General features: G+C 38.0%; 1 protein-coding gene across 8 annotated transcripts in view; it reads left to right on the forward strand.

Moving 5' to 3' along the window:
• mtd (TLD domain-containing protein mustard) overlaps positions 1-26,690 on the forward strand; it is a 158,336-nt gene that overhangs the window by 57,179 nt on the left and 74,467 nt on the right. For 6 of the 8 annotated variants that reach the window (XM_017898195.1, XM_017898198.1, XM_017898196.1 and 3 more), the window contains exons 2-3: positions 1,302-1,370; positions 2,611-2,717. In XM_017898195.1, coding sequence (XP_017753684.1) covers positions 1,302-1,370; positions 2,611-2,717 — 176 coding nt within the window. Of the gene's footprint in view, positions 1-1,301; positions 1,371-2,610; positions 2,718-19,271; positions 19,401-26,690 lie in introns of those variants that run through there. The other 2 variants (XM_017898197.1, XM_017898202.1) reach the window with 2 other exon arrangements.

A 26,690-nucleotide genomic window follows, 5' to 3' on the forward strand; every position in this document is an offset into this window, starting at 1 on the left:
CTTTAATTTTTGTGTATCTATCTTTCGTTTATCTCATGGCTGACTATATATTAGGAACAATTAGTAGTGAAAATGTACTTGCGTGACTACAAATAGTCGTGTGCAAATTTACGGGACTACAAATAGTCGTATGCAAATTTGCAAGACTGCAACTAGTCGTATGCAAATTTGCGAGACTGCAACTAGTCGTATGCAAATTTGCGAGACTACAACTAGTCGCGTGCAAGTTTGCGTGACTGTAAATAGTCGAACGCAAGTTTGCGTGACTGTAAATAGTCGAACGCAAGTTTGCGTGACTATAAATAGTCATTCACAATTTTGCGTGACTATAAATAGCCATTCACAAATTTGCGTGACTATAAATAGTCATTCACAAATTTGCGTGACTATAAATAGTCGTACTGGGAATTTGCGTGACCACAAATAGTAATATGCAAATTCGCATGATTGCGAATAGGCAAATCGTATGTACATTCGTGTGACTGTGATAGTCATTACAATAGTCACACATTGTGACTATGCGCAATTTCGTCGTTATTGAATTTAATTGTGGCCACTTGTCCACTTAAATGACTATAAATGACTACACGTAATAGTCGTGACTATACATGTAACTGAACGCGGTTATAAGCAATCTTGTACATGACTACTAGTCGGAAACACGTGTTGCTATATTATAGTCATGACTATACGTCCAGTTATTTTGACCTATTGAATAAGTCTTCATTCGACTATAAGTAACTTATACGACTACAGATGACCCTACGTAATTATGTAAGTATATCCGTAATTACACGAGGCTTACGTTGCAACAGTTTTATCGAGCATAATCGCACAGGATTTTACCCGATTGTGCCAGTGACTATGACGTGAATCGGTAAGATGAATATGTGCTGAAACTATAATGCAACCGGATATTTTTTTGACGTTTGAGCATGAGCATCGAATGTATGTAGTTGCCGTCATATTTGTCATATTATCTGCTTATATTTAAAACAGTTTTCCCTTGGCAACCGCAGACCGATTTTTAGTTCAACGCTTCCTATTATACGCTCTTTTATTTTACATTTATTCAACATACCCCTGTTCCCCCAGTTTGGAGAAAAATGAACGCGAATTTGCACGTGACATAGCAAATTAAGCAAAGTATATATGCAACGAAAAATCGTTCAATTTTCTCCGATTTAAATTAATCCTCATTGCCCGACGTTTTTATTTCTGTTACTTTTATTTTAAGCATTCTTGCACGCAGTTGCATGTAAACTCACCGCTATTGTTTTGGATTGTTTGTTGCACCCTAGGTCCAGACGAATGTCCCAGGATATCACGCATTCGAGGTCCACTGAAAATCTCACAGTACCCTATTTCAGGTACGTACAACTCCAAAAGCTCCAATATTCGTCCCACGAATCGTAAGCAGTGTGCAAAGTGCCTCGGAACACATGGTATAACTCACTGGATAATTATTCTGCTTGCAAAAATAAACGAAAAATGTGGAATACGGTTTTCCCATCGGAATCCTCGTTTCACGAAAAATCGAGTTTGAATTTTCGCGCCAACGGCAGCCATGTTAAGCGCGATAGGTGGGGAGCTAGTCCAGAGCGCGAATATTCAAACACGATTTACTTGGGAACAAAGGCTGAAAGGAAAAAAGTTCATTTCTTTTCGATTTATTTTTATATTTTAATAAATTATATCAACCTTCTGGGCACTTTGCACGTATCTTTATATAAATTATTCCACGATCAACACATTGTACGACCGCCTCGTGATATTGCATGCTCGTAGACACTTGCCACCATATTCTTCTTTTATTCAACTTCAATTTTAGAATTCAGTAGATATACTATATTTTCCATCGAAAATTTGATCCCTGTAATCGGCGTGCAGTGTGTTAATATCATTTATTGATATAATTGCTCGATTAATGTCAAATATATTTAAACCCGTGCAACACTACCTAACCTAAAAATTACGTATATTTAATACTTCGTTTTATTTACCGGTCTCGATATCATCGTCGTATCTTGTCATATTAAATCCCAATGTTTCTCCAGGTAACGGACGAAACCCTCGTTAAGAAGAATTGCAAATCCTCAGCGATTGCGCGAATCCACGAGTACGCACTCATCGATGCAGCGTACTTGTTGCAACATCAGATAACTCGTTCGCGCCTCGTGCTCCTCCATTCGTGAAATTTGTTTCTTTTTTTTTTCTCACTCGCTCCTTTTTCCCTTTCTTTTTTCCCTCGTGCAGCCGGTAATTTCATTCACGGAAGCCCCATTGTTGCCCCCGCTATCTTCGCCACCGTCCCGCGGATTCGTCTTGTAGGGTCCGTTTATACGACGCATGGTTCGTTGCATCGTGAAATTGCATCGCGTCTCGCCTGACTGGTTATCCGCTTTTGCAGAAGGGAAAAAATTGTGAGAACGCGACACGCGAGTAGTTGCGTCGTTCACCGCCGCGGCGCTGTGCTCCCGCTTTGGCCGCGATAGAAATTTCGAAACTCGTGGTCGTCGGCGGCGGACGTGTTTAAAAATAGAGAGTCGTTGGCGCAGTGAAAGCGCGCCTTTATCGTACTAATCGTTAATTAAACTTCTCCTTTCTCAGGAGCAAGAGTCGCAGCGTCGATCATGGATTCGCGACGCCTTTCGACTGGGACTCGTCCAAGAACAAGGTCGAGGGACGCTTCGAGTCGGTGGACGAATTCACCAAGGGTGAGTAGCCATTTTCATTCGACCAGATTTCTAAACAAAATGGCGGAATGAAATTGTCGAAATAAAAATTAAGAAATAGGTTCCATAGTTACGCGTACTTGGGTGTTAGGTTATGTTGGGTCCTAAATGCGACTGGGTAAAATTTTGATTGGATGTTCCGTTTTATAATGGCAGAGGAGGATGGACATACATAGCTAGTTACGTTTAATTACAGACGTTCGTGAAACCATTCGAACGCTGCGTTACGGACTTTTAACAGATTTAATTGTACATCGTGCGTTGGTGCCGAGGTTTTGAAATAATACCACGAAGTAAAACGCAGGTTTTGAAAATGTATAGGTGAAGTTGGGAAAAAGTCCGAGGATAAATATAGACTCGATCGTGTATTAGATACGAACAAGTTTTTATCAGTATCACGATAGTTTGATGTACCCTGTATCATTATCGATAAATCCCTGGCAGAAGTTTCAAGGTCTAGGTATCTTTTTATCACAAATCCTCTTCGCTTTCGACATCGTGAATACCCTCAAAAATTGAAATTCTCGAATTTCAAGGATCGACCCCCGATATATGTAGATAATTAATGTTTATAATATAATTACATAATACACCTGTTCACGCATTTATACATTTAAATGTACACGGGCGACAAGTGGAGAGTTCCGCAATAAAAACGGAAAGAGATAGCAGTGGACAAGATTCATTACATCTCAATGATCAAACTTACCAATCCGGTTGAAACAGAGCGCCATTCACAGTCGTTCATCTCGAAAACGAAACTCCCGAGGAATTCTCATTTTCACCTCGCGTTCATACACCGCGTAATCGCGGCATTATCTCCGACAATTAATCTCCGCTTTCGTTCCCTGCATTTCGATCCATCGGGCCAGCATGGAGAGCGCCCCCTAGCTAGACCATGGCAGATCGCGTCGCTGGATCGTTAGGCGTCGTGACGGCTCAAAAAAAAAAAAAAAAAAAAAACGAAGGATTTTCACCGCGAAAAAAGAAAATGCCGGGTGAAAGTCGAAAGCGATCCAGTGGCCCGATAACATGGGCATTGTGCTCGAGATTCCACGGGCCCGTTTGCCACGCGGAAGCTAGGGATCGGTGGAGGAACGGCTAATCGGGTGCCGGCGACCGTGCAGATGGCGATCCGGAGCCTCGAAGGTCTCCGTCGATCCTAGGCGCTTAGACGACGCGTATGCAACAACCTTACTCATTGCGAATTACATTGACTTACTTTCTTAAAGTGGCACAAATGCCAGGTTTGATCGATCGCTTCGCGCGCTCGCGCCAGCAGGCCATTAATTGACATTCTTCTCGTGGGATTATCCAAGCCGCTTCCCGCCGCTTGTCAGCGCCGCCTGGCGGACGTTCTCGGTACCAACCTGCACTAGTAGCCCGCGGTGTCTGGAAAATTTTTGGAAATAACTCGTCAGTGCTCCTTTTGTCGAATATCGTTTGCTTTAAAAATGTAGGAAAGAAAATTTCGAATTCCAGTCCTGCCTTAATTCGAGATGCCTAAGTTTCTACATCGTACCGATATTTTCCACGTATTTCGGCCAATTGACCTGCTCGCGGGTGAAACTTTAGTAAACGCGAAAGGAAAATATTTGAAACCAATTTAATTGATACGGTACGCGTAGTAGTGCGAAGAAAATGAATTTTTTCGAACGGAGAAAGTAGATTTTTCCAAGGCGGTAGAGAAATTCGTAAGAAAGTGGAGACACCCGGTATAAGTATCGAACGCGTCGATGCTCGTTATTTTTACTGCTAACTTTCGTTCTTCGATTATAACACGGTTATTTTTAACGCGACCAGACGGCCTGAGCAAATTTGTACCGGTTAAGTTACCGGTCCTCTCCGTAGCGATATTCCGCGAAGTTGACGAAGTTTACGAAGCCGAGCTTAATTGAAACACGAGGCTCGTTGCAAGATATATTGGACGGTGGAAATTAAAATTAAATAGGAGGAAAGTTATTGCGCTCCTTCGTGACGCGTGTAGAGTGGCTCTGGATACTATAGTCTCCTCCAGGGAGATCATAAAGCGAAATGTGTCTCCACCGATGTAACTTGTAACCGTGCAACGCCGTCTGCCTTCCGCGAAAGAGGTTTAAAATATCTTATGAAGTAAATAGGTAAGATACGACATATCGCGAAGTGACCTTAAGTTTCTATTTCCGAAATTATTTTATGACTGGCTAAAAACAAATTGATGACGGTAGTGACAGAAGTAGAGTCAAGGCGAAAGAACTCGGAAGAAATTTACGATTTCTGTTCGAAAAACGAGAACGAGCTGCGACAAATCGATAGGAAATGATTCTACGGGTAAAAACGGGTTAAAAAGGAAGAGTAAATTTTTTTAATTCGAGTCTTCGTTTTCGTGGAAATCGAGTTTGAATATTCGCCGGGTGCCCGCGCACTCGATTATCTCCCCACCCAGCGCGCGCAGTTTGACTGCCTGCGACCTTTATTTCAAACTCGATTATCTTGAAAACGAAGCCCCGAACGAAAAAAGTTTATTCTTCCTTTTCCACTCATTTTTGTGTAATAATAATATTCTGGCCAATTTTATCACTTATTATTATCATATATCCATTTAGGGATCGCTTTATATAGAAACGAAACAAAAATTAGTTTACTTGTAATCACGATGAGATATTCATCATCGCAACAGTTATCGCTTATGAGGCTTAGTAAGTAATTATACTAGCTCGCTTTAATGAACCGTGCCGACTATCAATATTAACGCTCACTGCCTCGAATACTCGATACGCGATTACTCGGTAACCGATAAACTGTCCGTATAATTCCTCGCGATTTCGACTAGATATAGATGTCGATGCGTTCCGAAACGGAAGATTGGGTGACGTGCATCGCGTTCGGCCTGCTGGAATCGATACTTGGCTAAAACTACCGTGGCGGACGAACGGATGGCACCGAGGAAAAATGAGTAGCTCGAATTCTTGCTTCGAATGCAAATTGAGGGATAAAAGTGTGTCTCCCCGATTGTGGAACCGACGTGCGCTCGTAAATAATGTTTAACGTTGGATGAATAATTCAGTGACGTATAATCGGGAGCATAAATTATTACGTCGTCCGGTCCTGATCGTGGATTCGAATTGGACGCCGGAACGTACCGATTCCTCACTGCGCTGTACCTGCCATTTTCCTACTTTCGTTAACGATCACGTTTCGAAATTTCACGTTCAATCATCGTTTGGAAGTTAATTTCAAAATTATTAGCTCGCGGGGAAAAAGGATGATTAAAAAAAGAAGTGGAAAGAATTTTTTCTCCCTTTTTTAAATTCACGTGAGATTAAGAGTGACGGAGATACGTATGTAATAGCGTGGACTTGAAAATACGTGAAAAAGCCGCGTAAACCGCGTACTTGGAAACCGTGAGACTTAGACTTGGAAATGTAGCGGTACATGCATCGAACATCGTTCCGGCGATTACCCAAAAGGATCGTAACATGTACTATATTGAAAATTTCCCCGCGAGTCGATCCAAAAAGCCTTTTACCGTTCCAATATCTTCCATTTTCCAATAAAAGGTAAACGTAGTACTACGTGCTCGCCATTCGTTATACGCGAAAGAGGCAGTGCCACCTACTCCGACCTTCGTCCCCCCACTCCCGGCCTAACCTATCGAACATTCCGCACGGACGATCAACGAAACGATAGCGCTAACGATAGCACGTAACGGGAGGTAATTCGATCAGCGAAACGAATGGAAATTCGAAATGAAGGCTCCCACGATTAAGTTCTCGTTACCGTTTCATTAAACCGCCACGATATTGCCGTTAATTCGTGGAAGAGTGGTTGAACACACGGCACGAACGGTACGCGAGTCGGTATCGTTCGTGCGAGCGGAGATTACGTGGAAAATTTAAATCCAGCCGTATCCCTACGGTTCCCAGCGAACACTTTATTAAACGGGGAATCCACGTTGGCCGCGAGACTAACCCAAATATCCGTGTACCGCGAGCATTAATAACACTCGCCGTGTGTACTCGCGTGCCTTTAATGGCCGGCGTGGATTTGTCAAATGACAGTCGCTCGAATTCCCGGCCGGTAGCTTGGAAATTTATCTAATTACCGAGGGATGGCGCGCGGTGGTCGTGCCACTGGATAGCCGCAGTCCAGGAATTTGTCCGGCCATTTTGGACAGACCCCCGAGTTTGTAGCTTCATCGGAGATCGCGGTTTTTCCTAAATACATGCAGCACGATTTATGGCAAGGGAATATTCGCGGAATATCGTTCGAAAAGTATCGAATTAAAGTTTAATCGACTCGTCGAGTTAGACTCGGTGTGCATTGAATTATATCGAACTCGAGTCGAGTTGAATTAAATTGAACTTAGTTTGAGTTGAATTAAATTCAGCATCATTTTGGTAGAACTGAATCGAGTTGAACCCGGTTTTAGTCCAGTTGACTTGAATTACACTCGGTTTAAATTGAGTCAAATTGAATACAGTTCGGATCTAGTTAATTTCAATTGCGTTCAGCTCGGTTTGCGTCGAATTAAATATAGTTGGGATTTCGTTAATTCATGTTGATTTCTGACGAAGTTGATTCGAGTTTAAATTGGAATAAATGGTAGAAAATTTGAATGGCGTATTTCCTGGAACATTGCGTTATTTTTGGGTCAACTGAAATAGCGAGGTTATGTTATGCACTGCAAACGACGCGAGGTATTCGTGAAATTTCAGTTTACTTTATGGAAGAGGCAAAGTAATTTCAGCCATGTAACACAAACATTTGAGCTTCGTAATCCATCGTATCAGTTTCTGTGTACGTGATTGTAAAGGAATCATTGGCTCAGAATTTTCATCAACGTCGAAGGACAGACTAAAAAAAAAAATAATCATTTTTAATTTATTTTTAAATTAATTTTAATTTTATTATTATTATATATATATAAACAGTTTCAGTCTTTATCTTTATCATTTACATCGGCGATCATTTTCATGGCAGCAGCAAGTCTTATACGTGATCCACCTCGTTTCTCGAATTTTCCAGGAACTACACGTAGCACTTATTCTCGATATTCAAATTTTCTGACGGAACACGTTTATAGCGCGTCGTCCCCGCGATCGAATTTAATGAAACCTTTCCATCCGCGTTCTATCACGAGTGAAACGACATCTTTAGTCGATTGACACGCTTAAGTAAGAAAGTCCATTGGAACGGAGAAATTCTGGATGTATCTCGTTGGAAAGTTTCGAGGAACAAAAGCCAGAAACGGGAACGTTTGTGTGATCCTCGAATGGAATTCGGATTTCGATGACGGCTAAATAGAATTAATTCACGAGCTTCCAATTTCCTTCCTTATCGACCGAACTCGCGATGAAAAGTCGATCGACCTCTTCGACGATGTCGTTGACGAAGTTTCCCCCTGCCGCGAGATACTTTGTTTAATTCCATTACGGAAACTGGACCGTTCTTTAATTACCGACCGAGCAGTGCCGAGATCAAACATCGCCAATTAGAAATCCTGTAGCGGAAATTAGTTCTGGAATCTCTTAACAAAGAGTACCAGCTGGCTTGTATAAGACATACAAATTTTCTCCAGTTATTCGGTAAACGAATTAGTCTTTATTCGATATTTGTCTCAATTAATGCTATATCGATGCGTTCGCTCCTTAAAGCTACGTAATACTAACGGTCAATATGCCCGCGTAACCGTTCGTATTTCTACCCACTCGAGCCTTTCGTCGCTATCCCCACCACTCCTTGGAATTGGGTTCACGGAATATCGTTGATGTCGTGTTGTTATACCAACGCATAGGCGTTATACTCTGCCTGCGGTATCGATGTCTCACTCGCTCATTATTTCTTATTTGCTCGCTCGAATTCTCAGAAGTCACCTTCCAGGATAAACAGCCAGACATAGTTCTACATTGTAGACTCAAACGCGTCGACTACTGTAGTTTTAAACCTGAGACTATACTATACTTGCGAGAGGAGATGGCTAAGCATAAAAATACGACTCTGATTGGTTGCAACGTAACACACCACTGTCCATCCAAGCGTTCGGTTTTCTGCTTACTTCTGTATCCACCTTCATCCCCACCACTTCGAACAGGGCTCGCGAATTGTCGTCGATATTCGTCTGTCATTGTCGCGTACGCGTTGTGTATATGAGCAAACGACGCGAGGTATTCGTGAAATTTCAGTTTACTTTATGGAAGAGGCAAAGTAATTTCAGCCATGTAACACAAACATTTGAGCTTCGTAATCCATCGTATCAGTTTCTGTGTACGTGATTGTAAAGGAATCATTGGCTCAGAATTTTCATCAACGTCGAAGGACAGACTAAAAAAAAAAATAATCATTTTTAATTTATTTTTAAATTAATTTTAATTTTATTATTATTATATATATATAAACAGTTTCAGTCTTTATCTTTATCATTTACATCAGCGATCATTTTCATGGCAGCAGCAAGTCTTATACGTGATCCACCTCGTTTCTCGAATTTTCCAGGAACTACACGTAGCATTTATTCTCGATATTCAAATTTTCTGACGGAACACGTTTATAGCGCGTCGTCCCCGCGATCGAATTTAATGAAACCTTTCCATCCGCGTTCTATCACGAGTGAAACGACATCTTTAGTCGATTGACACGCTTAAGTAAGAAAGTCCATTGGAACGGAGAAATTCTGGATGTATCTCGTTGGAAAGTTTCGAGGAACAAAAGCCAGAAACGGGAACGTTTGTGTGATCCTCGAATGGAATTCGGATTTCGATGACGGCTAAATAGAATTAATTCACGAGCTTCCAATTTCCTTCCTTATCGACCGAACTCGCGATGAAAAGTCGATCGACCTCTTCGACGATGTCGTTGACGAAGTTTCCCCCTGCCGCGAGATACTTTGTTTAATTCCATTACGGAAACTGGACCGTTCTTTAATTACCGACCGAGCAGTGCCGAGATCAAACATCGCCAATTAGAAATCCTGTAGCGGAAATTAGTTCTGGAATCTCTTAACAAAGAGTACCAGCTGGCTTGTATAAGACATACAAATTTTCTCCAGTTATTCGGTAAACGAATTAGTCTTTATTCGATATTTGTCTCAATTAATGCTATATCGATGCGTTCGCTCCTTAAAGCTACGTAATACTAACGGTCAATATGCCCGCGTAACCGTTCGTATTTCTACCCACTCGAGCCTTTCGTCGCTATCCCCACCACTCCTTGGAATTGGGTTCACGGAATATCGTTGATGTCGTGTTGTTATACCAACGCATAGGCGTTATACTCTGCCTGCGGTATCGATGTCTCACTCGCTCATTATTTCTTATTTGCTCGCTCGAATTCTCAGAAGTCACCTTCCAGGATAAACAGCCAGACATAGTTCTACATTGTAGACTCAAACGCGTCGACTACTGTAGTTTTAAACCTGAGACTATACTATACTTGCGAGAGGAGATGGCTAAGCATAAAAATACGACTCTGATTGGTTGCAACGTAACACACCACTGTCCATCCAAGCGTTCGGTTTTCTGCTTACTTCTGTATCCACCTTCATCCCCACCACTTCGAACAGGGCTCGCGAATTGTCGTCGATATTCGTCTGTCATTGTCGCGTACGCGTTGTGTATATGCCGACGTTTCTCTCGCGCTCGTTCTTTCTCCTGTCTCGGAAGTCACCTGTCTAAATTATCGAATAGATTATAGGCCTAGTGTGTAGACATTAAAGGGGACATTACTGTAAGTCGACCTTCTGTAACAGAATAAAAAATAGGGCACATGAATTTTCATTATTGACTGAAGGTTGTGTATTTGCAAACAAGTAGGGTTATGTACGATCGAGTGACAGAGAAGACAAACGGGATGCATCGAGATGGAATGAGATGGAGAGATAAGAAGCAGTATGAAACATCAGCGTGCATGTAATTGTTAATGTCAGCTAATAACACGTCCAGACTTAACTTATTTTAGACACAGTGTTAATATATACTGATAAATAACTAAAAATTGAGATTTTAGGACTGTTAAAAGTATAGTTAGAGGAGCGAATAGAATACTTCGCTCGAGGAAATGACGGAAAGTTTTGTCCTTCGAGTTATCGTGGAAACGCGGCAGAAATTCCTGTGCTCGATTCTTAGATCTCCTTCGATCTTCTTCGATCTCCTTCTATCTTCCGTGTCGAGCTTCGTTTCTCGAATTCACCTGCAGACTGCGTGGCCGTCTGCCAAGAAAAATTTTCTTATCGGCCATCGGATCTTCCTCCAAACTTATTCAAGGTTTCTCCATTTTGCCTCCATTTTTCAAGTTAGCTAATAGCAGTGAAATTCTTATTTCTCTTTCCGCCACTAGAATTAATCCACGAGTTGAGTGGAGTGTAGAAGACAAGTACTACTAGAACTGGAATATTCCGAAACTGATATAGGAAATACAATTTTAATCGGAATCGAAAATAAAATAACAGAAAGTCGAGGTCAAGAGATAGTCTACAAAAAAATAATTTAAAAGAAGATAAATTAAATAAAATGGTAGATGATAGATGGTAGAAGGGTACCTAATTAAGAAGGAATACAAGAGGTTAGGAAAGTTGAATGTCCTTTAAAAGAATATTACTCAACGAACTCTTTCTTATAGATCAGTCACGTGTGTTATTATTCTTCATCGTCCATGCATCAGTGAACGAGGTCTATGGACTCATGATCCGACTCTTCTATCGTTGTTTAATACACAGTTGCTTATCGAGCTGATTAATGGCAGGATCAGTGATACGTCTCAACTGGAACTGGTTTCGCTTTACATCTATGAGATATCGTGCTCTCGAGACTGGAACATCGTTGCATGGCAGAACTCGATATCAAACGTCGATTAAAATCCCAAAACTTTTTTACCAAACGCTCATTAATTAATTTCAAGATGGCTGTCGCGTGTCCTCTGAGAACAGGGAAAATTAGCCGTGGGAAATTAATCAAAATTTCTTGTAATACAAATAGAACTCTGACTGTATTTATCACGGTCAATTTTAATAATTTTTTGATCATTTTAATGATTAAAAAATTTTCACTTGGCTAGTATTGTCGCTAAAATAAATATTCGTTTGTGGCCACGAAGACTCTACGAAAGTTCCGGGAAATTGATCAGTAGGGGATGATTAAGAGGAACCGAATTGGTTCTGTGATTAATCTGAGTTGGATTGATTCGACACAAACATTTCCAAACTAATTTCTTGCAAGCTATATCTGCCGTCTTCTGTTTGGCAAACATAGTAGTGTGTTATCTGCGTTGATACTTGGAACACTTTGAGAATCGTATGGATTTTTATCGCATTTAGAGCACCTTTATCCACCACGTTCATCTACGGCTTTGCAAAAATAATATTAAGTAGGGGAATTAAACCGGAAGCTTGCTACAAATATCGTAGTCGTGTCGCTGTCGAAACTCTGATATCTGATTCTTAGTAATATAACCTGACTTTTATTTTTGAGTAATTGTAAATCGTCATTTAATGATTAATTCGTGGCCAAATTAATTACTGGCTAAATTATTTGGAAATTTTTTTTTCTTTCGGTGCTTTGACATTGAATTTAGTAGTATCACGATATACCCAACTTGCTGAAAAAAGTCTACATTTTAATTTTTAATAGTTGCAGAATAAATTTTTCTGATGCCTAATTATACAGTAACTACACAGTGACTATACAGTGCAATGCTGTTCACTATATAGGTGCAATTAATACTGTGCAATTTGGATAATCACGAACAGAAGCTTTAAATGTCAATTCCCTATCTGAAATTCAAGATCGGTAGTGATGCAGGTGTATACGGCCCTGGGTGTGGTTAAAACATAAATCTAAATCCGTAGATTAAGGTTACACACTCGTTGCTATTAAGATACCTACATATCTCTAAAATCTACGTGTTCTTATCTGAAATGTATATATATATTTTTTTAATAATATTTATGATATACAAACTTTACTTTATATATACTTATATAACGGACAAAATGATTCTGGTACTCTTGAATAATGTATAAAATTACACTACCCAACGATCCGTCTCTCTACCACAGCGAAATGATTCGTGGAAGTCCTGCTAAGCCGCTTGAAACAGATCCGCGTCGATAAAAGACGCGCTATTAAAATTAAATAATGGCGCCAAAGATGACGCGATTGTAACATGGCTGTGCGATAGTCAGTCGACCGTGGGACTCGCGTTAGTCACGGCGTTCGCCGCGTCTCGTTGTATGAACCGCTTCATTCGGTGTTATTTTTCGGTGAACGTCGTTTATCACCGATACTTTCCAATTTCCTTCGCTCTCTACGCGTAGTGTAACAGATCTGGTATCGAATCGAGGTTAAACAGTGCAGTGACAGAAACGTCGTAGTTTTCAATCGCAATCGAAAGTATTGGCTTTGTTCGATGACAACGTAGTGTGTCTACGCGCGGAGCCACGTGAAGTGAGAAGAGTGGGTGGCGCTCGACGTTCTTTTTCGTCTAGCCGGTATCGCTTCGTTTCCTAACCTGTTAACCGGGAAATTCGCCAATTATAAACCTTCGCGATTGTACCTTCGAAAGATCATTGAACAAGTATTAAACGAGTTTTATATCGTGAGAATGTAGTATAAAGTATATACCTATACGATGGAATATTCGATACTCGAATCGACAGAGCGACAACAATCAGATAGGAAACGCCAATGTATTGGAACATTTATAGTGTCAAGTGATCGTTTTATATTTTCAAAAGAATCGTACCATTGATAACAAGAAAGGATAAGACGTGTGATATAAGTGTAATATTTTCTTATTCTCTTCTTTTGGTACGAAGAGGGAATATTAAATAATTTCCAAGGTTTATTCCTTTAGGATTTTTCTAAATTATCTCACGCTTCTATTCGACAATCGACATGATACGTTTCGTCTGTTGTGTCAATATACACAAGATGTTCGAGTGTATAATACTCATTTCGTAATGAAAGGACGGAAATATGGAAATATAGAATATCCGAGTGACAGAATTATTTCACGTTTTCTAACCTCAAATATATTTCGTTTAAAAACTCTCAGGCAAACATCCTATAGTTTCTGTTACCTAATAAAAATTTAGAATAGTGTATATATGAAAATGGTTTCTCGACTCGAATTTTTATTATTACAATTTAATTTTTCTCTTTTATCTCGATTTAAGAGATCAAATCCTCTAAAGCTCTGATCTGAAGCATACCTTTTTTCACTATAGCGGCGGTCATCGCGGGCCAGTATATAGTACCGTTTCAAACAACATAAGGCTCCGAGCGCCATCGCGTTCTCTCGAAGTCGAAATTGCGAACTATTATATTCCCATTATTCTACGTGTAAGTATATCGATAATAATGACAAGTTTTGTCAATTTGTTCACTGATTTATAGTGTAGCCAATCTCTCAAATCTTAGCATAGTTTGTTCGCTTTATAGAAGTGTAAAAGGTGATAGAAATAATTCTTGTTTTCCTTTTACCGGTATCGTAAGTATAGTTTCGAGTTATCTTTATGTTTGCACTCGAGGGAAACAAGGCTTCGAGCTGTGTCAGCTAACGTGATATAGGTAATAGTAGATATATTCTGTTGCGGTTGGCTTTTCCTCTTCCTCTTGACGCGCAAATTTTTCGTGCAGCATTTTCTACGCCACAGTTCTGTAACCGAAGTAACTAAACACGAGAGAGTCGAGTCAGCTCTTGGTACTCACGTGCTCCTCGTTAAAATCACTCTTAATGTTGACTTTTAAGAAAGGATTAAGCACGTCGGTTTTAATCGCGATGAATATTCATCGAAACGAAACGAAAACCCAGAACACAGTTGCGGATTATAATTTCGCAATGGAGACGAATAGAAATTCGTCGAGAAATATTTTTAAATACTTTTTTAATTAAATATTTGGACGTAATAGGTATTTGATTGGCAATTCTTGTCTTACTATTTTCTAACGTTTCTTTTTTATGTATAATAATTTTTTTATCATTTTTATAGTTATAATTATTTATAATTAATTTTTTTAATTACCTTTTTATAATTTTGGAAATCTTTCGAAGTAAATGACGAAATATTTTTCACAAGATACAAACGGTGTTTCTTAAATATTCGTGGAAAAATATTTTTCGTGAAAATGGTTAGGTTATCTCGAAATTTATCTGTTCGAAAATTTCCATCTCGTTATTTCCCAACATTTGTTCCTCGTAAACAACGATTCTTGGATATTTGTCAAGATTCTGACTCCTATGCAGTTTGACGTTTGCAAGTAAGAGGTTCAGAAGCTGTCGTCGATGACGACCAAGTTTAATAGGAAATTATCGCAATCGACTCGGATCTATTTATTTAAATTCTCGATCAGTTGCTACACGCTACGAAGCTTGTTCCCCAGTTCCCTAGTTATTTATTCGCTGCGTCGTTACTCGCGAAGCATCCTAAGAGCGAGTCAATGTCGCCTGGAGACCTCAAGGCTGACCCGCACGAAACACGAGCACGGCCCGTGGTAGAAAGTCACTGGCATTCTGTTTCTCCTTCTTTTGTAGTCGAAAAGTTCCTTTTCAAAACATTCTATTCTGGTCCTGCGACATTCCATTATTTCTTTATTATTATACTTATGCTTACAGCCACTTGGTATCATTCTTTATTATTTGCCATTAATTACTTTGACATTCGATTAATAATTCAATGTACTATAGCTTAAATATTAATAAATATTAATAATATAATAATTTTAGAGTTTAATACAATTTAATTTAATATCATATAAATAGTATATTTTTTAAATATACAAGGCAGATGTTCATGTATGTATAAATATGTACATGAAAAGGTTTCATACTAATGATTCACAATTCCAATGAAATCACTTTTAACCATCGATCAAGATTTACGAATTTCTTACAATATTCAAGCAGCTAGATATCTCTACTTCTTATCGAATTTTTTTTCTTCCTCCAACATCTAGTCGATCGATATATATATCGAACATCGATAAGATTTGGCGAAGCAACAGAGTTTCTAGCGACTGAGATCGAATGCTTGGAGTATTTTTCTCGAATGAAATATTTGTCGAATGGTATCGTAGATCTGTATACCAAGGTGTAGTTTTTAACAGTGGGCAATAGATGTCCTTAGGAACTTGTTCAAGGACATTCGGTAGAAAATGGCGAATCCAGTTTTCTTTGTCCTCGACCAAGATCTCGACCTATCTTGGATCTCTTAAAACCATGATCCCAATTTTTTCTCCTAAATAATATCGAGTCTTCCTTCAACTGCAATATCTAAAGCCTGAAGCCTCTAATCAGTTCATGATTCGAATCAGTAAATCTCTTCGTCGAGTGATCGATGGATTTGAAATAATCGTACGATTATTGAAATTATTCGTAATAGTTGGTAATTGAATTCGAATATTTATAAATTTTATTAGCATCGAAATTTATTTTTTCTTTATTTCCATGTGATTAATGACGAATGAACAAAGTCAATCTCGAGTGGAACGTAGGAACGAGTTCGACAAGAAGTATCAAACGAAACAACGAGTGACCTCATCGTGACGATGTAGACTCGGTTGCCTAATTTATTGATCGATCGTGATTATTAAATGGATGAAACGATCCGGATGTTGTCTGCAAAAAATCCTTGGCTAATTGCACCCTTTTCAACTCGACGGGATCATCGTTCGATTTTGTAATCGATTATGCATCGAGAAACGAAAACGCAAAGTCATCATTGCGAAGCAGAGGAATGGATTAAAGATAGATACTGACAATTCGTGTATACTTCCATCGAATTCATTTAAATGACCAAAAATTAAATTTCTATTCTATTCTAAGTTAATTGGCTGAAAGTTAACCCTTTGCTCTCGACGACTTTTGGCTAGAGAAAGGTAGAAATTCAAAGATTCTTTACTAAAAGGCTGACGATACTTTTTTGAGCAGTAAATAAAGAACTGTATAATAATAGAATTGTAGAATTATTTGATTTCGATACCTCGCACACTGTTACATTGCATTAAATTTGATATATTAATTAATATCGATCTTCCAAATTTTATGAAATGGTGACTGAAGCTCACCTCTCGAGTGCAAAGGGTTAAATTTCTTACAATCGAGTGCAAAGAATAGTCAATTCAAGGAGACTAATAAATATACAAAATAATGTTTAGTAGAGTGAAAAATAAATTTTTTTGAGTATTTTATTTGAGGATAAAAAATAAAAAATAAATAATAAGTTTGTTGGCTTGGAAGATAATGGATATTTTATACTTGTTTACTAATGTAAATTGTAATGTAATTAATTATAGTACAGTATAATATAGTATATTAGTATACAACTTGTAAACTAATTTTTTTATAGGTTAGGTTAGGTTCAAATGTGATGGATTTAGTATTAAAACACATAGCAATGATACGCGTTTATAAAATTTGTATAGATCTTCTTGTATAGATCTTCGAAGAAATTTGCTATTTGCTTTCACTTCGATTTATCAGAATTATTCCTAAATTACACGCACTGATAGAGCGTAAAAAGCGCGGGAAAAAACGAAGTCCAGGGTCTATCGTGATTCTATCAAATTATCAATGTCGAATTAGCTATTCGCCTAATTTGTAATGCACAAAAAGGAGTACGTTCAAAAACACGAAAACTGGTTTCAGGTACAGATAATCTCGTAATTTATTCAATAAAATTAGTTCAGTTTCTTAAATATGGGAATACAGTTGGTTATTCGAGAAGTTTAGTTCAGTACGAGGTATCTCGGAATCATTAAATTCTCACTTCGATGACACACTTATGCATTGCTCTCTATGCTGTGTACGTGTTCTACGAATATTCACATCTGTCTCAAATTAGCCTCGATCCTTTTACGTCCAAATTATCAGCCAGTGGCGCTACTTTCATCTCAATTTTAAGAAAAAAGACGATAATGCGGACATACTGATCCACGATGAAATAGTTGTGCCAAGAGAAACTATATCGAAAATCATATTAATCATCTTCGCTAGTTAACTTTCTATTATTCGCATAGATATAAACCTCTTCGTAAAATTAGGCTTAATCTATTCATAATCGAATTATTCGTCCATAATTTTCGTAGAAAAATTAAAATCGCGAATATATTTCTTCACGATGGTCGATTACCACAGGACCAACGATTTTTAAAGCGTAAAACTTCGTTATAAAATATTCACGAGTTAAATTTTATTTAATTTTCTCATAATTGCGATATTTGCGATTTTAATTAGGAAAAAAGATGAAAAACGTGAAATATTGCAAGGTAAAACGACAGTTTCGAAGATAGTATCGACGGTTCTAAGTGTTTGGTTAAAGTACTCGGAAAACTAATTATAAAAACGGGCCGCAGAGTCGTTGGTCGACTTTGTCCTTTCAAATGTTCGCGCCCTTTTTTGCGCGGCTTAACGAAGCGCCATCGATCAACCGGCGGCGTAATTACCATCGCAGGTGCTGGCCATGCGTTTCTCCATTCGTCTTCCTCCATTTTCTTTTCACCTTGCACGCTGTATGCTAATGCCCGCTGCGAACCTGAATTTTCATAGTCTTCTAATTGCACCAGATTTACGACTCGGGCCCGTTAAAATCGGCGTCGTTAAAAGTTCGAGTCGAGAGACCACCGGATTTTTCGCCATTAAACGTTGCAGTTATTCCACGGCTTCTAATTGCTTCGCAGAAGTCGTAGCGCGGGAATTTTAAATCGATCCGAGTTAAAGTATTTTCCTCAAAGACCGGATTAAAATATCTTTTTCGTTCCTAACCTATAACATTCTCTTAAATAAATAGAATCAGCTCCAATATTGCATTTTTCTCCACTTCGTTGAATTTTTTCTTCCATTATAGACACGAAAATGTAGGTTGAACGAGTTAATTAATTTCTCACTTTGATTAGGGAAATAGGAGTTAGCAATTGCTATGAATAGATCTCCAGATAAGATAAAACGACGCGGAAAAGTGAATTTGCGTAATCACGGAATTTTCACATCGTTTTAATTATCAAAAACGTGATTATCGCGGTGTATTTTTAAAAAGGCGGGAATTTTAAATTAAACAAATTTCTTCGTAGCTAAAATTAAAGGAAAGACGTGTCACGCACGTCGTAATGATTTTGTCGCAGAATCGCCAACGACGTGGTACACACGTCGTCAGGCAATTGTCACAGAAACACTGGACTGTTTTAATACACTCTGTGAGTTTATCGATAGTACAAGCGATTAACATAAATTCCGACGCAAAAATTTTGTCAGAAATTTAATAAAAATTTAGAAACGAAGCTTCTCGAAGATCTCGAAAAAGAGTCTGACAAAGGCGTATCAAGAGCACAATATATCTCTGTCTAGATAAACGATTGCACTTGAAGCATCAGCAACTCCAATAACTCATTAGATTAACGCATCATTCCCGGTTAACAGGTTAACAGCGAACGCATCGTGTCAACAAAGCGGCCATTAGCGTATCAAACGAATCGCGGTATTCTCTCAGACATTCGCTTTATTGATAATAAAATCTAGCAATGGATAGCGACTGTTCAGTCATGTCCTGGTCGTCGTGGGAATGCCTGGACTACGAGCCGAGCAGTGTTTACATCTACGAGAAGGAGTTCCGCGACTACGTCGTGTACTTCTCCGTGAACGGTGGTTCCCCGGGTTCCGAGCCCAGGAACATACAGTACAGTTTCCTCGGAAGCACAGGTATTTTTCCCTAAAAATTTCGCCTGCCTCGATCATCGATCAGGTATTTTCGATTTCTTACACTCGACAGGGCTCTCGACAGCCATGAAACGAAGTATAACAGTGGGTAGTAATAAATAAGAATCGATTATGAACGAGTGTCTTTGAAACGTCTGACATCAATGGAGAATTAAGACGATTGTAATATTTATAATTTTTCAATGTAATATTTATAATATTGTAGGATTACTGCTAGATTAACCCTATTCTTTATAGATCCGTCTAATAAACAACGACTCCTTTTTAATAACGAAGCAGATTTATTTAAAGAAAATATTATACTAGGTTTCTCTCAACTCTCTCCGTATTTTCTTTCAATATACATTTGTTCAGGTAAGCAAAGTAGTCGCTGGAACCTGGAATTTTAAAAATTATTTGATACAGGTATCGTATATCAGTATGACGTAGCTGGAAACAGAAAGCTATTAGGGGGTTCCAGTAAGTGATATTATAGGGGAATAAATATTTTTGGAATACTTCATAGTAACAGAGACAGGTATTTAATTTTAATTAATAATTGAAAGTAATGAGAGAGACAGAAGATTATTTTATAATAATAAGTTTTCTTTCAAATTTTCATTTGTACATAGTCACTGGAATTTGAATGTTTAAAAGTTACTTGATCCATGTATCATTTGTCACTATGACATAGTTGGGAGCAAAAACCTATTAGGTATCAGTCAGTAACTAATATTATAGGGGAATAAATATTTTTGGAATACTTCATAGTAACAGAGACAGGTATTTAATTTTAATTAATAATTGAAAGAAATGAGAGAGATAAAATATTATTTTATAATAATAAGTTTCCTTTTAAATTTTCATTTGTTCATAGTCACTGGAATTTGAATGTTTAAAAGTTACTTGATCCATGTATCATTTGTCAGTATGATATAGTTGGGTGCAGAAACCTATTAGGTCCCAGTAACTGATATTTTAGGGGAATAAATATTTTTGGAATACTTCATAGTAACAGAGACAGGTATTTAATTTTAATTAATAATTGAAAGGAATGAGAGAGACTGAAGATTATTTTATAATAATAAGTTTTCTTCCAAATTTTCATTTGTTCATAGTCACTGGAATTTGAATGTTTAAAAGTTACTTGATCCATGTATCATTTGTCACTATGACATAGTTGGGAGCAAAAACCTATTAGGTATCAATCGGTAACTGATATTATAGGGCAATAAATATTTTTGGAATATTTCATAGTAACAGAAACATGTAATCTAATAGACTAATTCTAAGTCTAATGAATAGACTTTTATAATTAAATAATTAATAATCTAATTCTAGATTCTAGATAGATAATTAGTAGTCTAATTCTAGATTCTAGATAGATAATTAATAGTCTAATTATAGATTCTAGATAGCTAATTAATAGTCTAATTCTAAGTCTAATTAATAATTGAAACGAATTTACGAGGCAAAAGGTTATTAGTTAGAGTGTTGTAATAAATCCTAAACTTGCAACGATGGTGTCAGACATATCGCAGGCCCTTAGTAATTTTTGAGTCGTGGAGATGCTCCCCATTGAGCATCAAGAGCTTGTACTTCAAGTTTTTGTCTATAAGGACTCTTTGTTTTCCAGAAAGGTCAGTCTTAATCGCACTACAGTACGGAGGGCATTATTGCAACCCATAGGGTCCCTTACATTCTTTTACATGAGCCTTTCACTGCACAAATCGATTATCTCCACTTTTTGAAAAATCTTAAATTTAATTGTCAAAGCACTTGGTATAATTATAACTACATTATTTCATTGCACTTCTCCACTGTTTGTTTTATAGAATTAATCAATCTGTGCAGTGAACGGCTCCTATCTGCATAAGTGTATTTGTACCTTTCACTAATAACAAACTCCATATATTTCGTTGCTATACAACCATATACGTGTAATTCCATACGCATTTTAATAAACGCTGACAATTTCCTTCGAGAAATTATTAGAATCGAATTCTAAAACTGCTTTTACGTGAAAAGAGAAGCGAAAAATATGCGACTTATCATTCCGTTGGCCTGCGATCTGCGAATGTAGAGTACCGAAGAGGAGGAAGAATAGAAATGGCTGGTTCTTGTAATTTCCAACGACTCCCGTTATTTTTATCACGCTCTCCTGAGCGGACAGTTGTCTTTCTTATTAGCCAGGTATAACGGAAGCGTCGCGTACAGTGATTAATTTAATTGCAAGCTGCGTTTAGCCCGCGTTTCAGCCTACCTCTAGGCCTGCATTCTTGCCAGCCAGAACACGGTCATTTGCATTCACGGCTAAGATTACGCATAGAGCAGCTGTAGGTTTTATCTTCTCTGTCGCGAAACAAGTTGCATTTTATCTCGCCGATAATTTGTACTTCGATCATCCTCCCAGGTATGCGAGTCTTCTGTTTCTCCGTTTTTCCACCAGGCTTTGCGGTACCCTTTTAGTTAAATATACCTTTATCTCATCTGCATCGATTTAAATACAAATTAAGTTTTTCAGTTGTGAGAATGGGTGTAAAGGGAATGCAGGTTTTTTGGGGATATGAGGATATTTATTATATACAGAATAAAATATTAATTATGGTCTTTCCTCATCCCTTGGCATACCTTTTGTAGTCTTATGTATTACATAATCATAGGCATTGCCAAGGGTACAAAAATTCCACGTGTATTTTAGAAACTAATTTTCCTTCGCCATTTTGGAAAAAGGTTTTTATTTGACACGGATTTTCTAGACGGTATCGTATTCTATAGGCTTCTCCGAAGAAGATGACATGATTTCCATTCGATTAGATCGAGAAAATATTCGTCGGTAATGTAGATCCAGGGTTTAATTGGTTTCCAACAGATGGCGCTGATCAATTCTCGTTTGAAGCTTTATCCTTCTCTGTTTTATTAAAAATAGTAGTGGTAGGACGGATTGCATTAGAAGCTTGTCGAGTTTATTTTTTATTAAACATGATACGAAATAAAATTGATTGTCAATACTGTTAATCTTGCAGTTTTATATTAGACGAACATGGCATTAATATAGCACTAAAGAAGCTACCACGCTGTGAAAATATCAAGAAATTGAGGTTATTTTCCAATAAAACTGAGCCTACAAATTTCGCAGCGTTGGCACGAAATCTACTGCCAATTTTGTGATTTTGTATTAGGCGAACATAACATTAACGGAGGTTGCACATTGACAAAATTCCAACAATACTGAGCCTATAAATTTCGCAGCGTTGGTACGAAACCTTCTGCCAATTTTGTGATTTTGTATTAGGCGAACATAACATTAACGGAGGTTGCACATTGACAAAATTCCAACAGTATTGGGCCTATAAATTTCGCAGCGTTGGCACGAAACCTTCTGCCAATTTTGTGATTTTGTATTAGGCGAACATGACATTAACGGAGGTTGCACACTGTCAAAATTCCAATAATACTGATCCTATAAATTTCGCAGCGTTGGCACGAAACCTTCTGCCAATTTTGTGATTTTGTATTAGGCGAACATGACATTAACGGAGGTTGCACACTGACAAAATTCCAACAATACTGAGCCTATAAACTTCGCAGCGTTGGCACGAAACCTTCTGCCAATTTTGTGATTTTGTATTAGGCAAACATAACAATAAAGGAGGTCGCATGCCGACACAGTTTTAAGAATTCTTTGGATAATACTTTGGTAGCCTGTCCGTAAACTTCAGGCCGATTTTGCGATTTTGTATTAGGGTAACATAACAGGATAGGAGGTCGTTCACCGGCCGATTCCAAGAAATGACGTCATTTCCAAGAATTATTTGGACAATAATTTTGCAGCTTGACCGTAAACCTCCAGCCCAGTTTGCGACTTCGTATCAAGATAACATACCGTGAAAGGTGTTTAGCAGAAAATACTTTTACAACCGGGCAAGCAATGTTGGACCAATTTTGCGATTTTGTATCAGGATAACATAACATGAATGGAGGTCTATCGCCGACCAATTCGAAGAAATTACGACATTTTCAAGAATTTCGTGGACAATACATTTAAAAACCCAGATTTTTTTAACCTATTCCTTAGAGCTCTTTTAGACGAATTTTTTGACGTATAAAAAGTGTGAAAAAGTCGTCGGATAAACCGGAGGCGAATTTCCAAAGTCCGCTAGTACGGTTCGCAGATCGGCGCAATCGGATGGCTAAAAAACACAGTTCCCGCGTACCGATTTTTTAGATTTTTTACACACGAGTTGCTTGAAGCCTAACGAACGTAAAAAAGTAAAAAAATCCGCTTTCAAAAATTTGGTCTAAATATGGCGATCTGATGTATCCATCGTGCACTCTAAGGCTCGGCAAAAATCGGAGGGTTTAAAAAAAATAGATTTTTTTGACCTATTCTTTAGAGCTTCTCTTGACGAATGTTTTGACATATAAAAAGTGTGAAAAAGTCGTCGGATAAACCGGAGGCGAATTTCCAAAGTCTGCAAGTACGGTTCGCAGATCGGCGCAATCGGATGGCTAAAAAACACAGTTCCCGTGTACCGATTTTTTAGATTTTTTACACACGAGTTGCTTGAAGCCTAACGAACGTAAAAAAGTAAAAAAATCCGCTCTCAAAAATTTGATCAAGATCTGGCGCTCCGATGTATCCATCGTGCACTCTAAGGCTCGGCAAAAATCGGAGGGTTTAAAAAAAATAGATTCTTTTGGCTTATTCTTTAGAGCTTTTCTTGACGAATTTTTTGACGTATGAAACGTTTAAAAAAGTCGCGGGGTAGACCCGGTACGAATTTCCAAAGTCTACAAGAGCGATTCGCAGATCGGCGCAATCGGATGGCTAAAAAACACAGTTCCCGTGTACCGATTTTTTAGTTTTTTTACACATGCGTTGCTCGAAGTCTAACGAATGTAAAAAAGTAAAAAAAACCGCTCTCAAAAATTTGATCAAGATCTGGCGCTCCAATGTATCCATCGTGCACTCTAAGGCTAGGCAAAAATCGGAGGGTTTAAAAAAAATAGATTTTTTTGTCCTATTCTTTAGAGCTCTTCTTGGCGTATTTTTTGACATATAAAAAGTGTGAAAAAGTCGTCGGATAAACCGGAGGCGAATTTCCAAAGTCTGCAAGTACGGTTCGCAGATCGGCGCAATCGGATGGCTAAAAAACACAGTTCCCGTGTACCGATTTTTTAGATTTTTTACACACGAGTTGCTTGAAGCCTAACGAACGTAAAAAAGTAAAAAAATCCGCTCTCAAAAATTTGATCAAGATCTGGCGCTCCGATGTATCCATCGTGCACTCTAAGGCTCGGCAAAAATCGGAGGGTTTAAAAAAAATAGATTCTTTTGGCTTATTCTTTAGAGCTTTTCTTGACGAATTTTTTGACGTATAAAACGTTTGAAAAAGTCGAGGGATAGACCCGGTACGAATTTCCAAAGTCTACAAGAGCGATTCGCGGATAATTGCTTGTAATTAATTAATTAGGAAGAAATTAATATTCAGAGTTATATTAGAAAGTTCGTGAAAGACGTGCCTTTGCGATGCAATTATAAAAGTTCATAAATTAGTCGCAGAAATTAAGTAATTTATTAATTTTCCATTATCGAATGAACATTGAAATTGCATCGGTCAGCGCCATCTATGATTTCGGACTGGAAGGTTGTATTACAGTTCCTAAGATAAAATTCTAGAAATGTGAGTCAGCGCCATCTATGATTTTGGACTGAAAGCTTGTGTTACTCTCCAAAATCATAGATGGCGCTAAATGATGTTTCTAGAGTTTTGTATTAGGGAAACATAACATGAGTGGAGGTCGATGCCAACGGAGTTCCTGGAAATGACGTCATTTCTAAGAATTAATCGGTCAGTACTCTTACGACATCAATGAAAACTTTTTCGCCAATTTCACGATTTTGTATCAGGAGAACATAATATCACAGGAGGTCGCTCGCCGAGACAGTTCCAGGAAAATGACGTCATTTCCAAGAATTCTTGGACAATACTTTTGCAGCCCCGAAGAAAATTTTCCTGGCTGATTTCGCGATTTTGTATCAGGATAACATAACATGAAAGGCGGTCGCTCGCCGAGGCAATTCCAAGAAGTGACGTCATTTCCAGGAATTCTCGGCCAATCCTTTTGCACCCTCGCCGTAAAATTTTCGACTGATTTCGCGATTTTGTATCAGGAGAACATGACATGAAAGGAGGTTGATCACTGAGCTAGTTCCAAGAAATGACGTCATTTCCAAGAATTCTCCGATAATGCTTTCGCCGCCAGATCGTAAAATTTTCGGCCATTTTCACGACTTTGTATCAGGATAACATGACAGGAAAGGAGGTCGCTTGCCGAGACAGTTCCAAGAAATTACGTCATTTCCAAGAAATTTCGGACAATACTTTTGCAGCCTCGCCGTAAAATTTTCGGCTGATTTCGCGACTTCGTATCAGGAGAACATAATATGACAGGAGGTTGCTCGCCTACCAATTCTAAGAAATTACGTCATTTCCAAGAATTTCCTGGACAATACTTTTTCTGCTTTGCAGTAGAATTTTATTGTTTTACTTACCTTATACTTACCTTATACTTACCTTATATTTACCCTCATACTTACCGTCCTTACATACCTTCCCTTACTTGCGTTCCTTTCTTTACTTAGCTTAATTAGTTACAAGGAGAGTGCAAGTCCTTCGATTTAGTTTGCAACTTTGCAGCTTTGTAGATATCGTCATACAGTTTAAGAAAATATATCATTATAGCCACAACTACTCAATAGTTTTTGAGATATTTGCGATTAAAGTTTTATTACTTTCTTAATTATACATTTCTTTCTAATGTGTTTCAAGTTAAGTTGTATCGTAACGGCGACAATCGAGAATTGCTATAGTGGAGGAGTGGCGTTCGATTCCCGTCCCATAGGTTTCATAGTTTTTTCAATATATTTTTATTTTGTATTCATTTTGCATTGTAAATAAACAATTGTAATTAAAATTTCTTAATAAAAAAGATTATTTTTTACGCTTTCGTATGCTAGTATATATTTATTACAAAATAATAACAATATAATGCGAGAAAAATGCTTTTCTATAGCAATCTTATTTACTACAGGAAATACAAAACATATCCCTCATGTAAGTATTAATTATTAAATTAAACAGATACTGTATATGAGTGTTGCCTCTAATTTCAATTTTACTGTGCAGCTATAAATGTTCATGAATTAATTAGAAAAACTTGGGAATTTATTAATTTTCTACTGCCGAATAAATAAAAATTTTACCGTCTGCGATCAGCGCCATCTAT

The sequence above is a fragment of the Eufriesea mexicana genome, unplaced genomic scaffold, assembly GCF_001483705.2.
Source record: "Eufriesea mexicana isolate 0111107269 unplaced genomic scaffold, ASM148370v2 scaffold588, whole genome shotgun sequence".
NCBI lineage: Eukaryota > Metazoa > Arthropoda > Insecta > Hymenoptera > Apidae > Eufriesea > Eufriesea mexicana.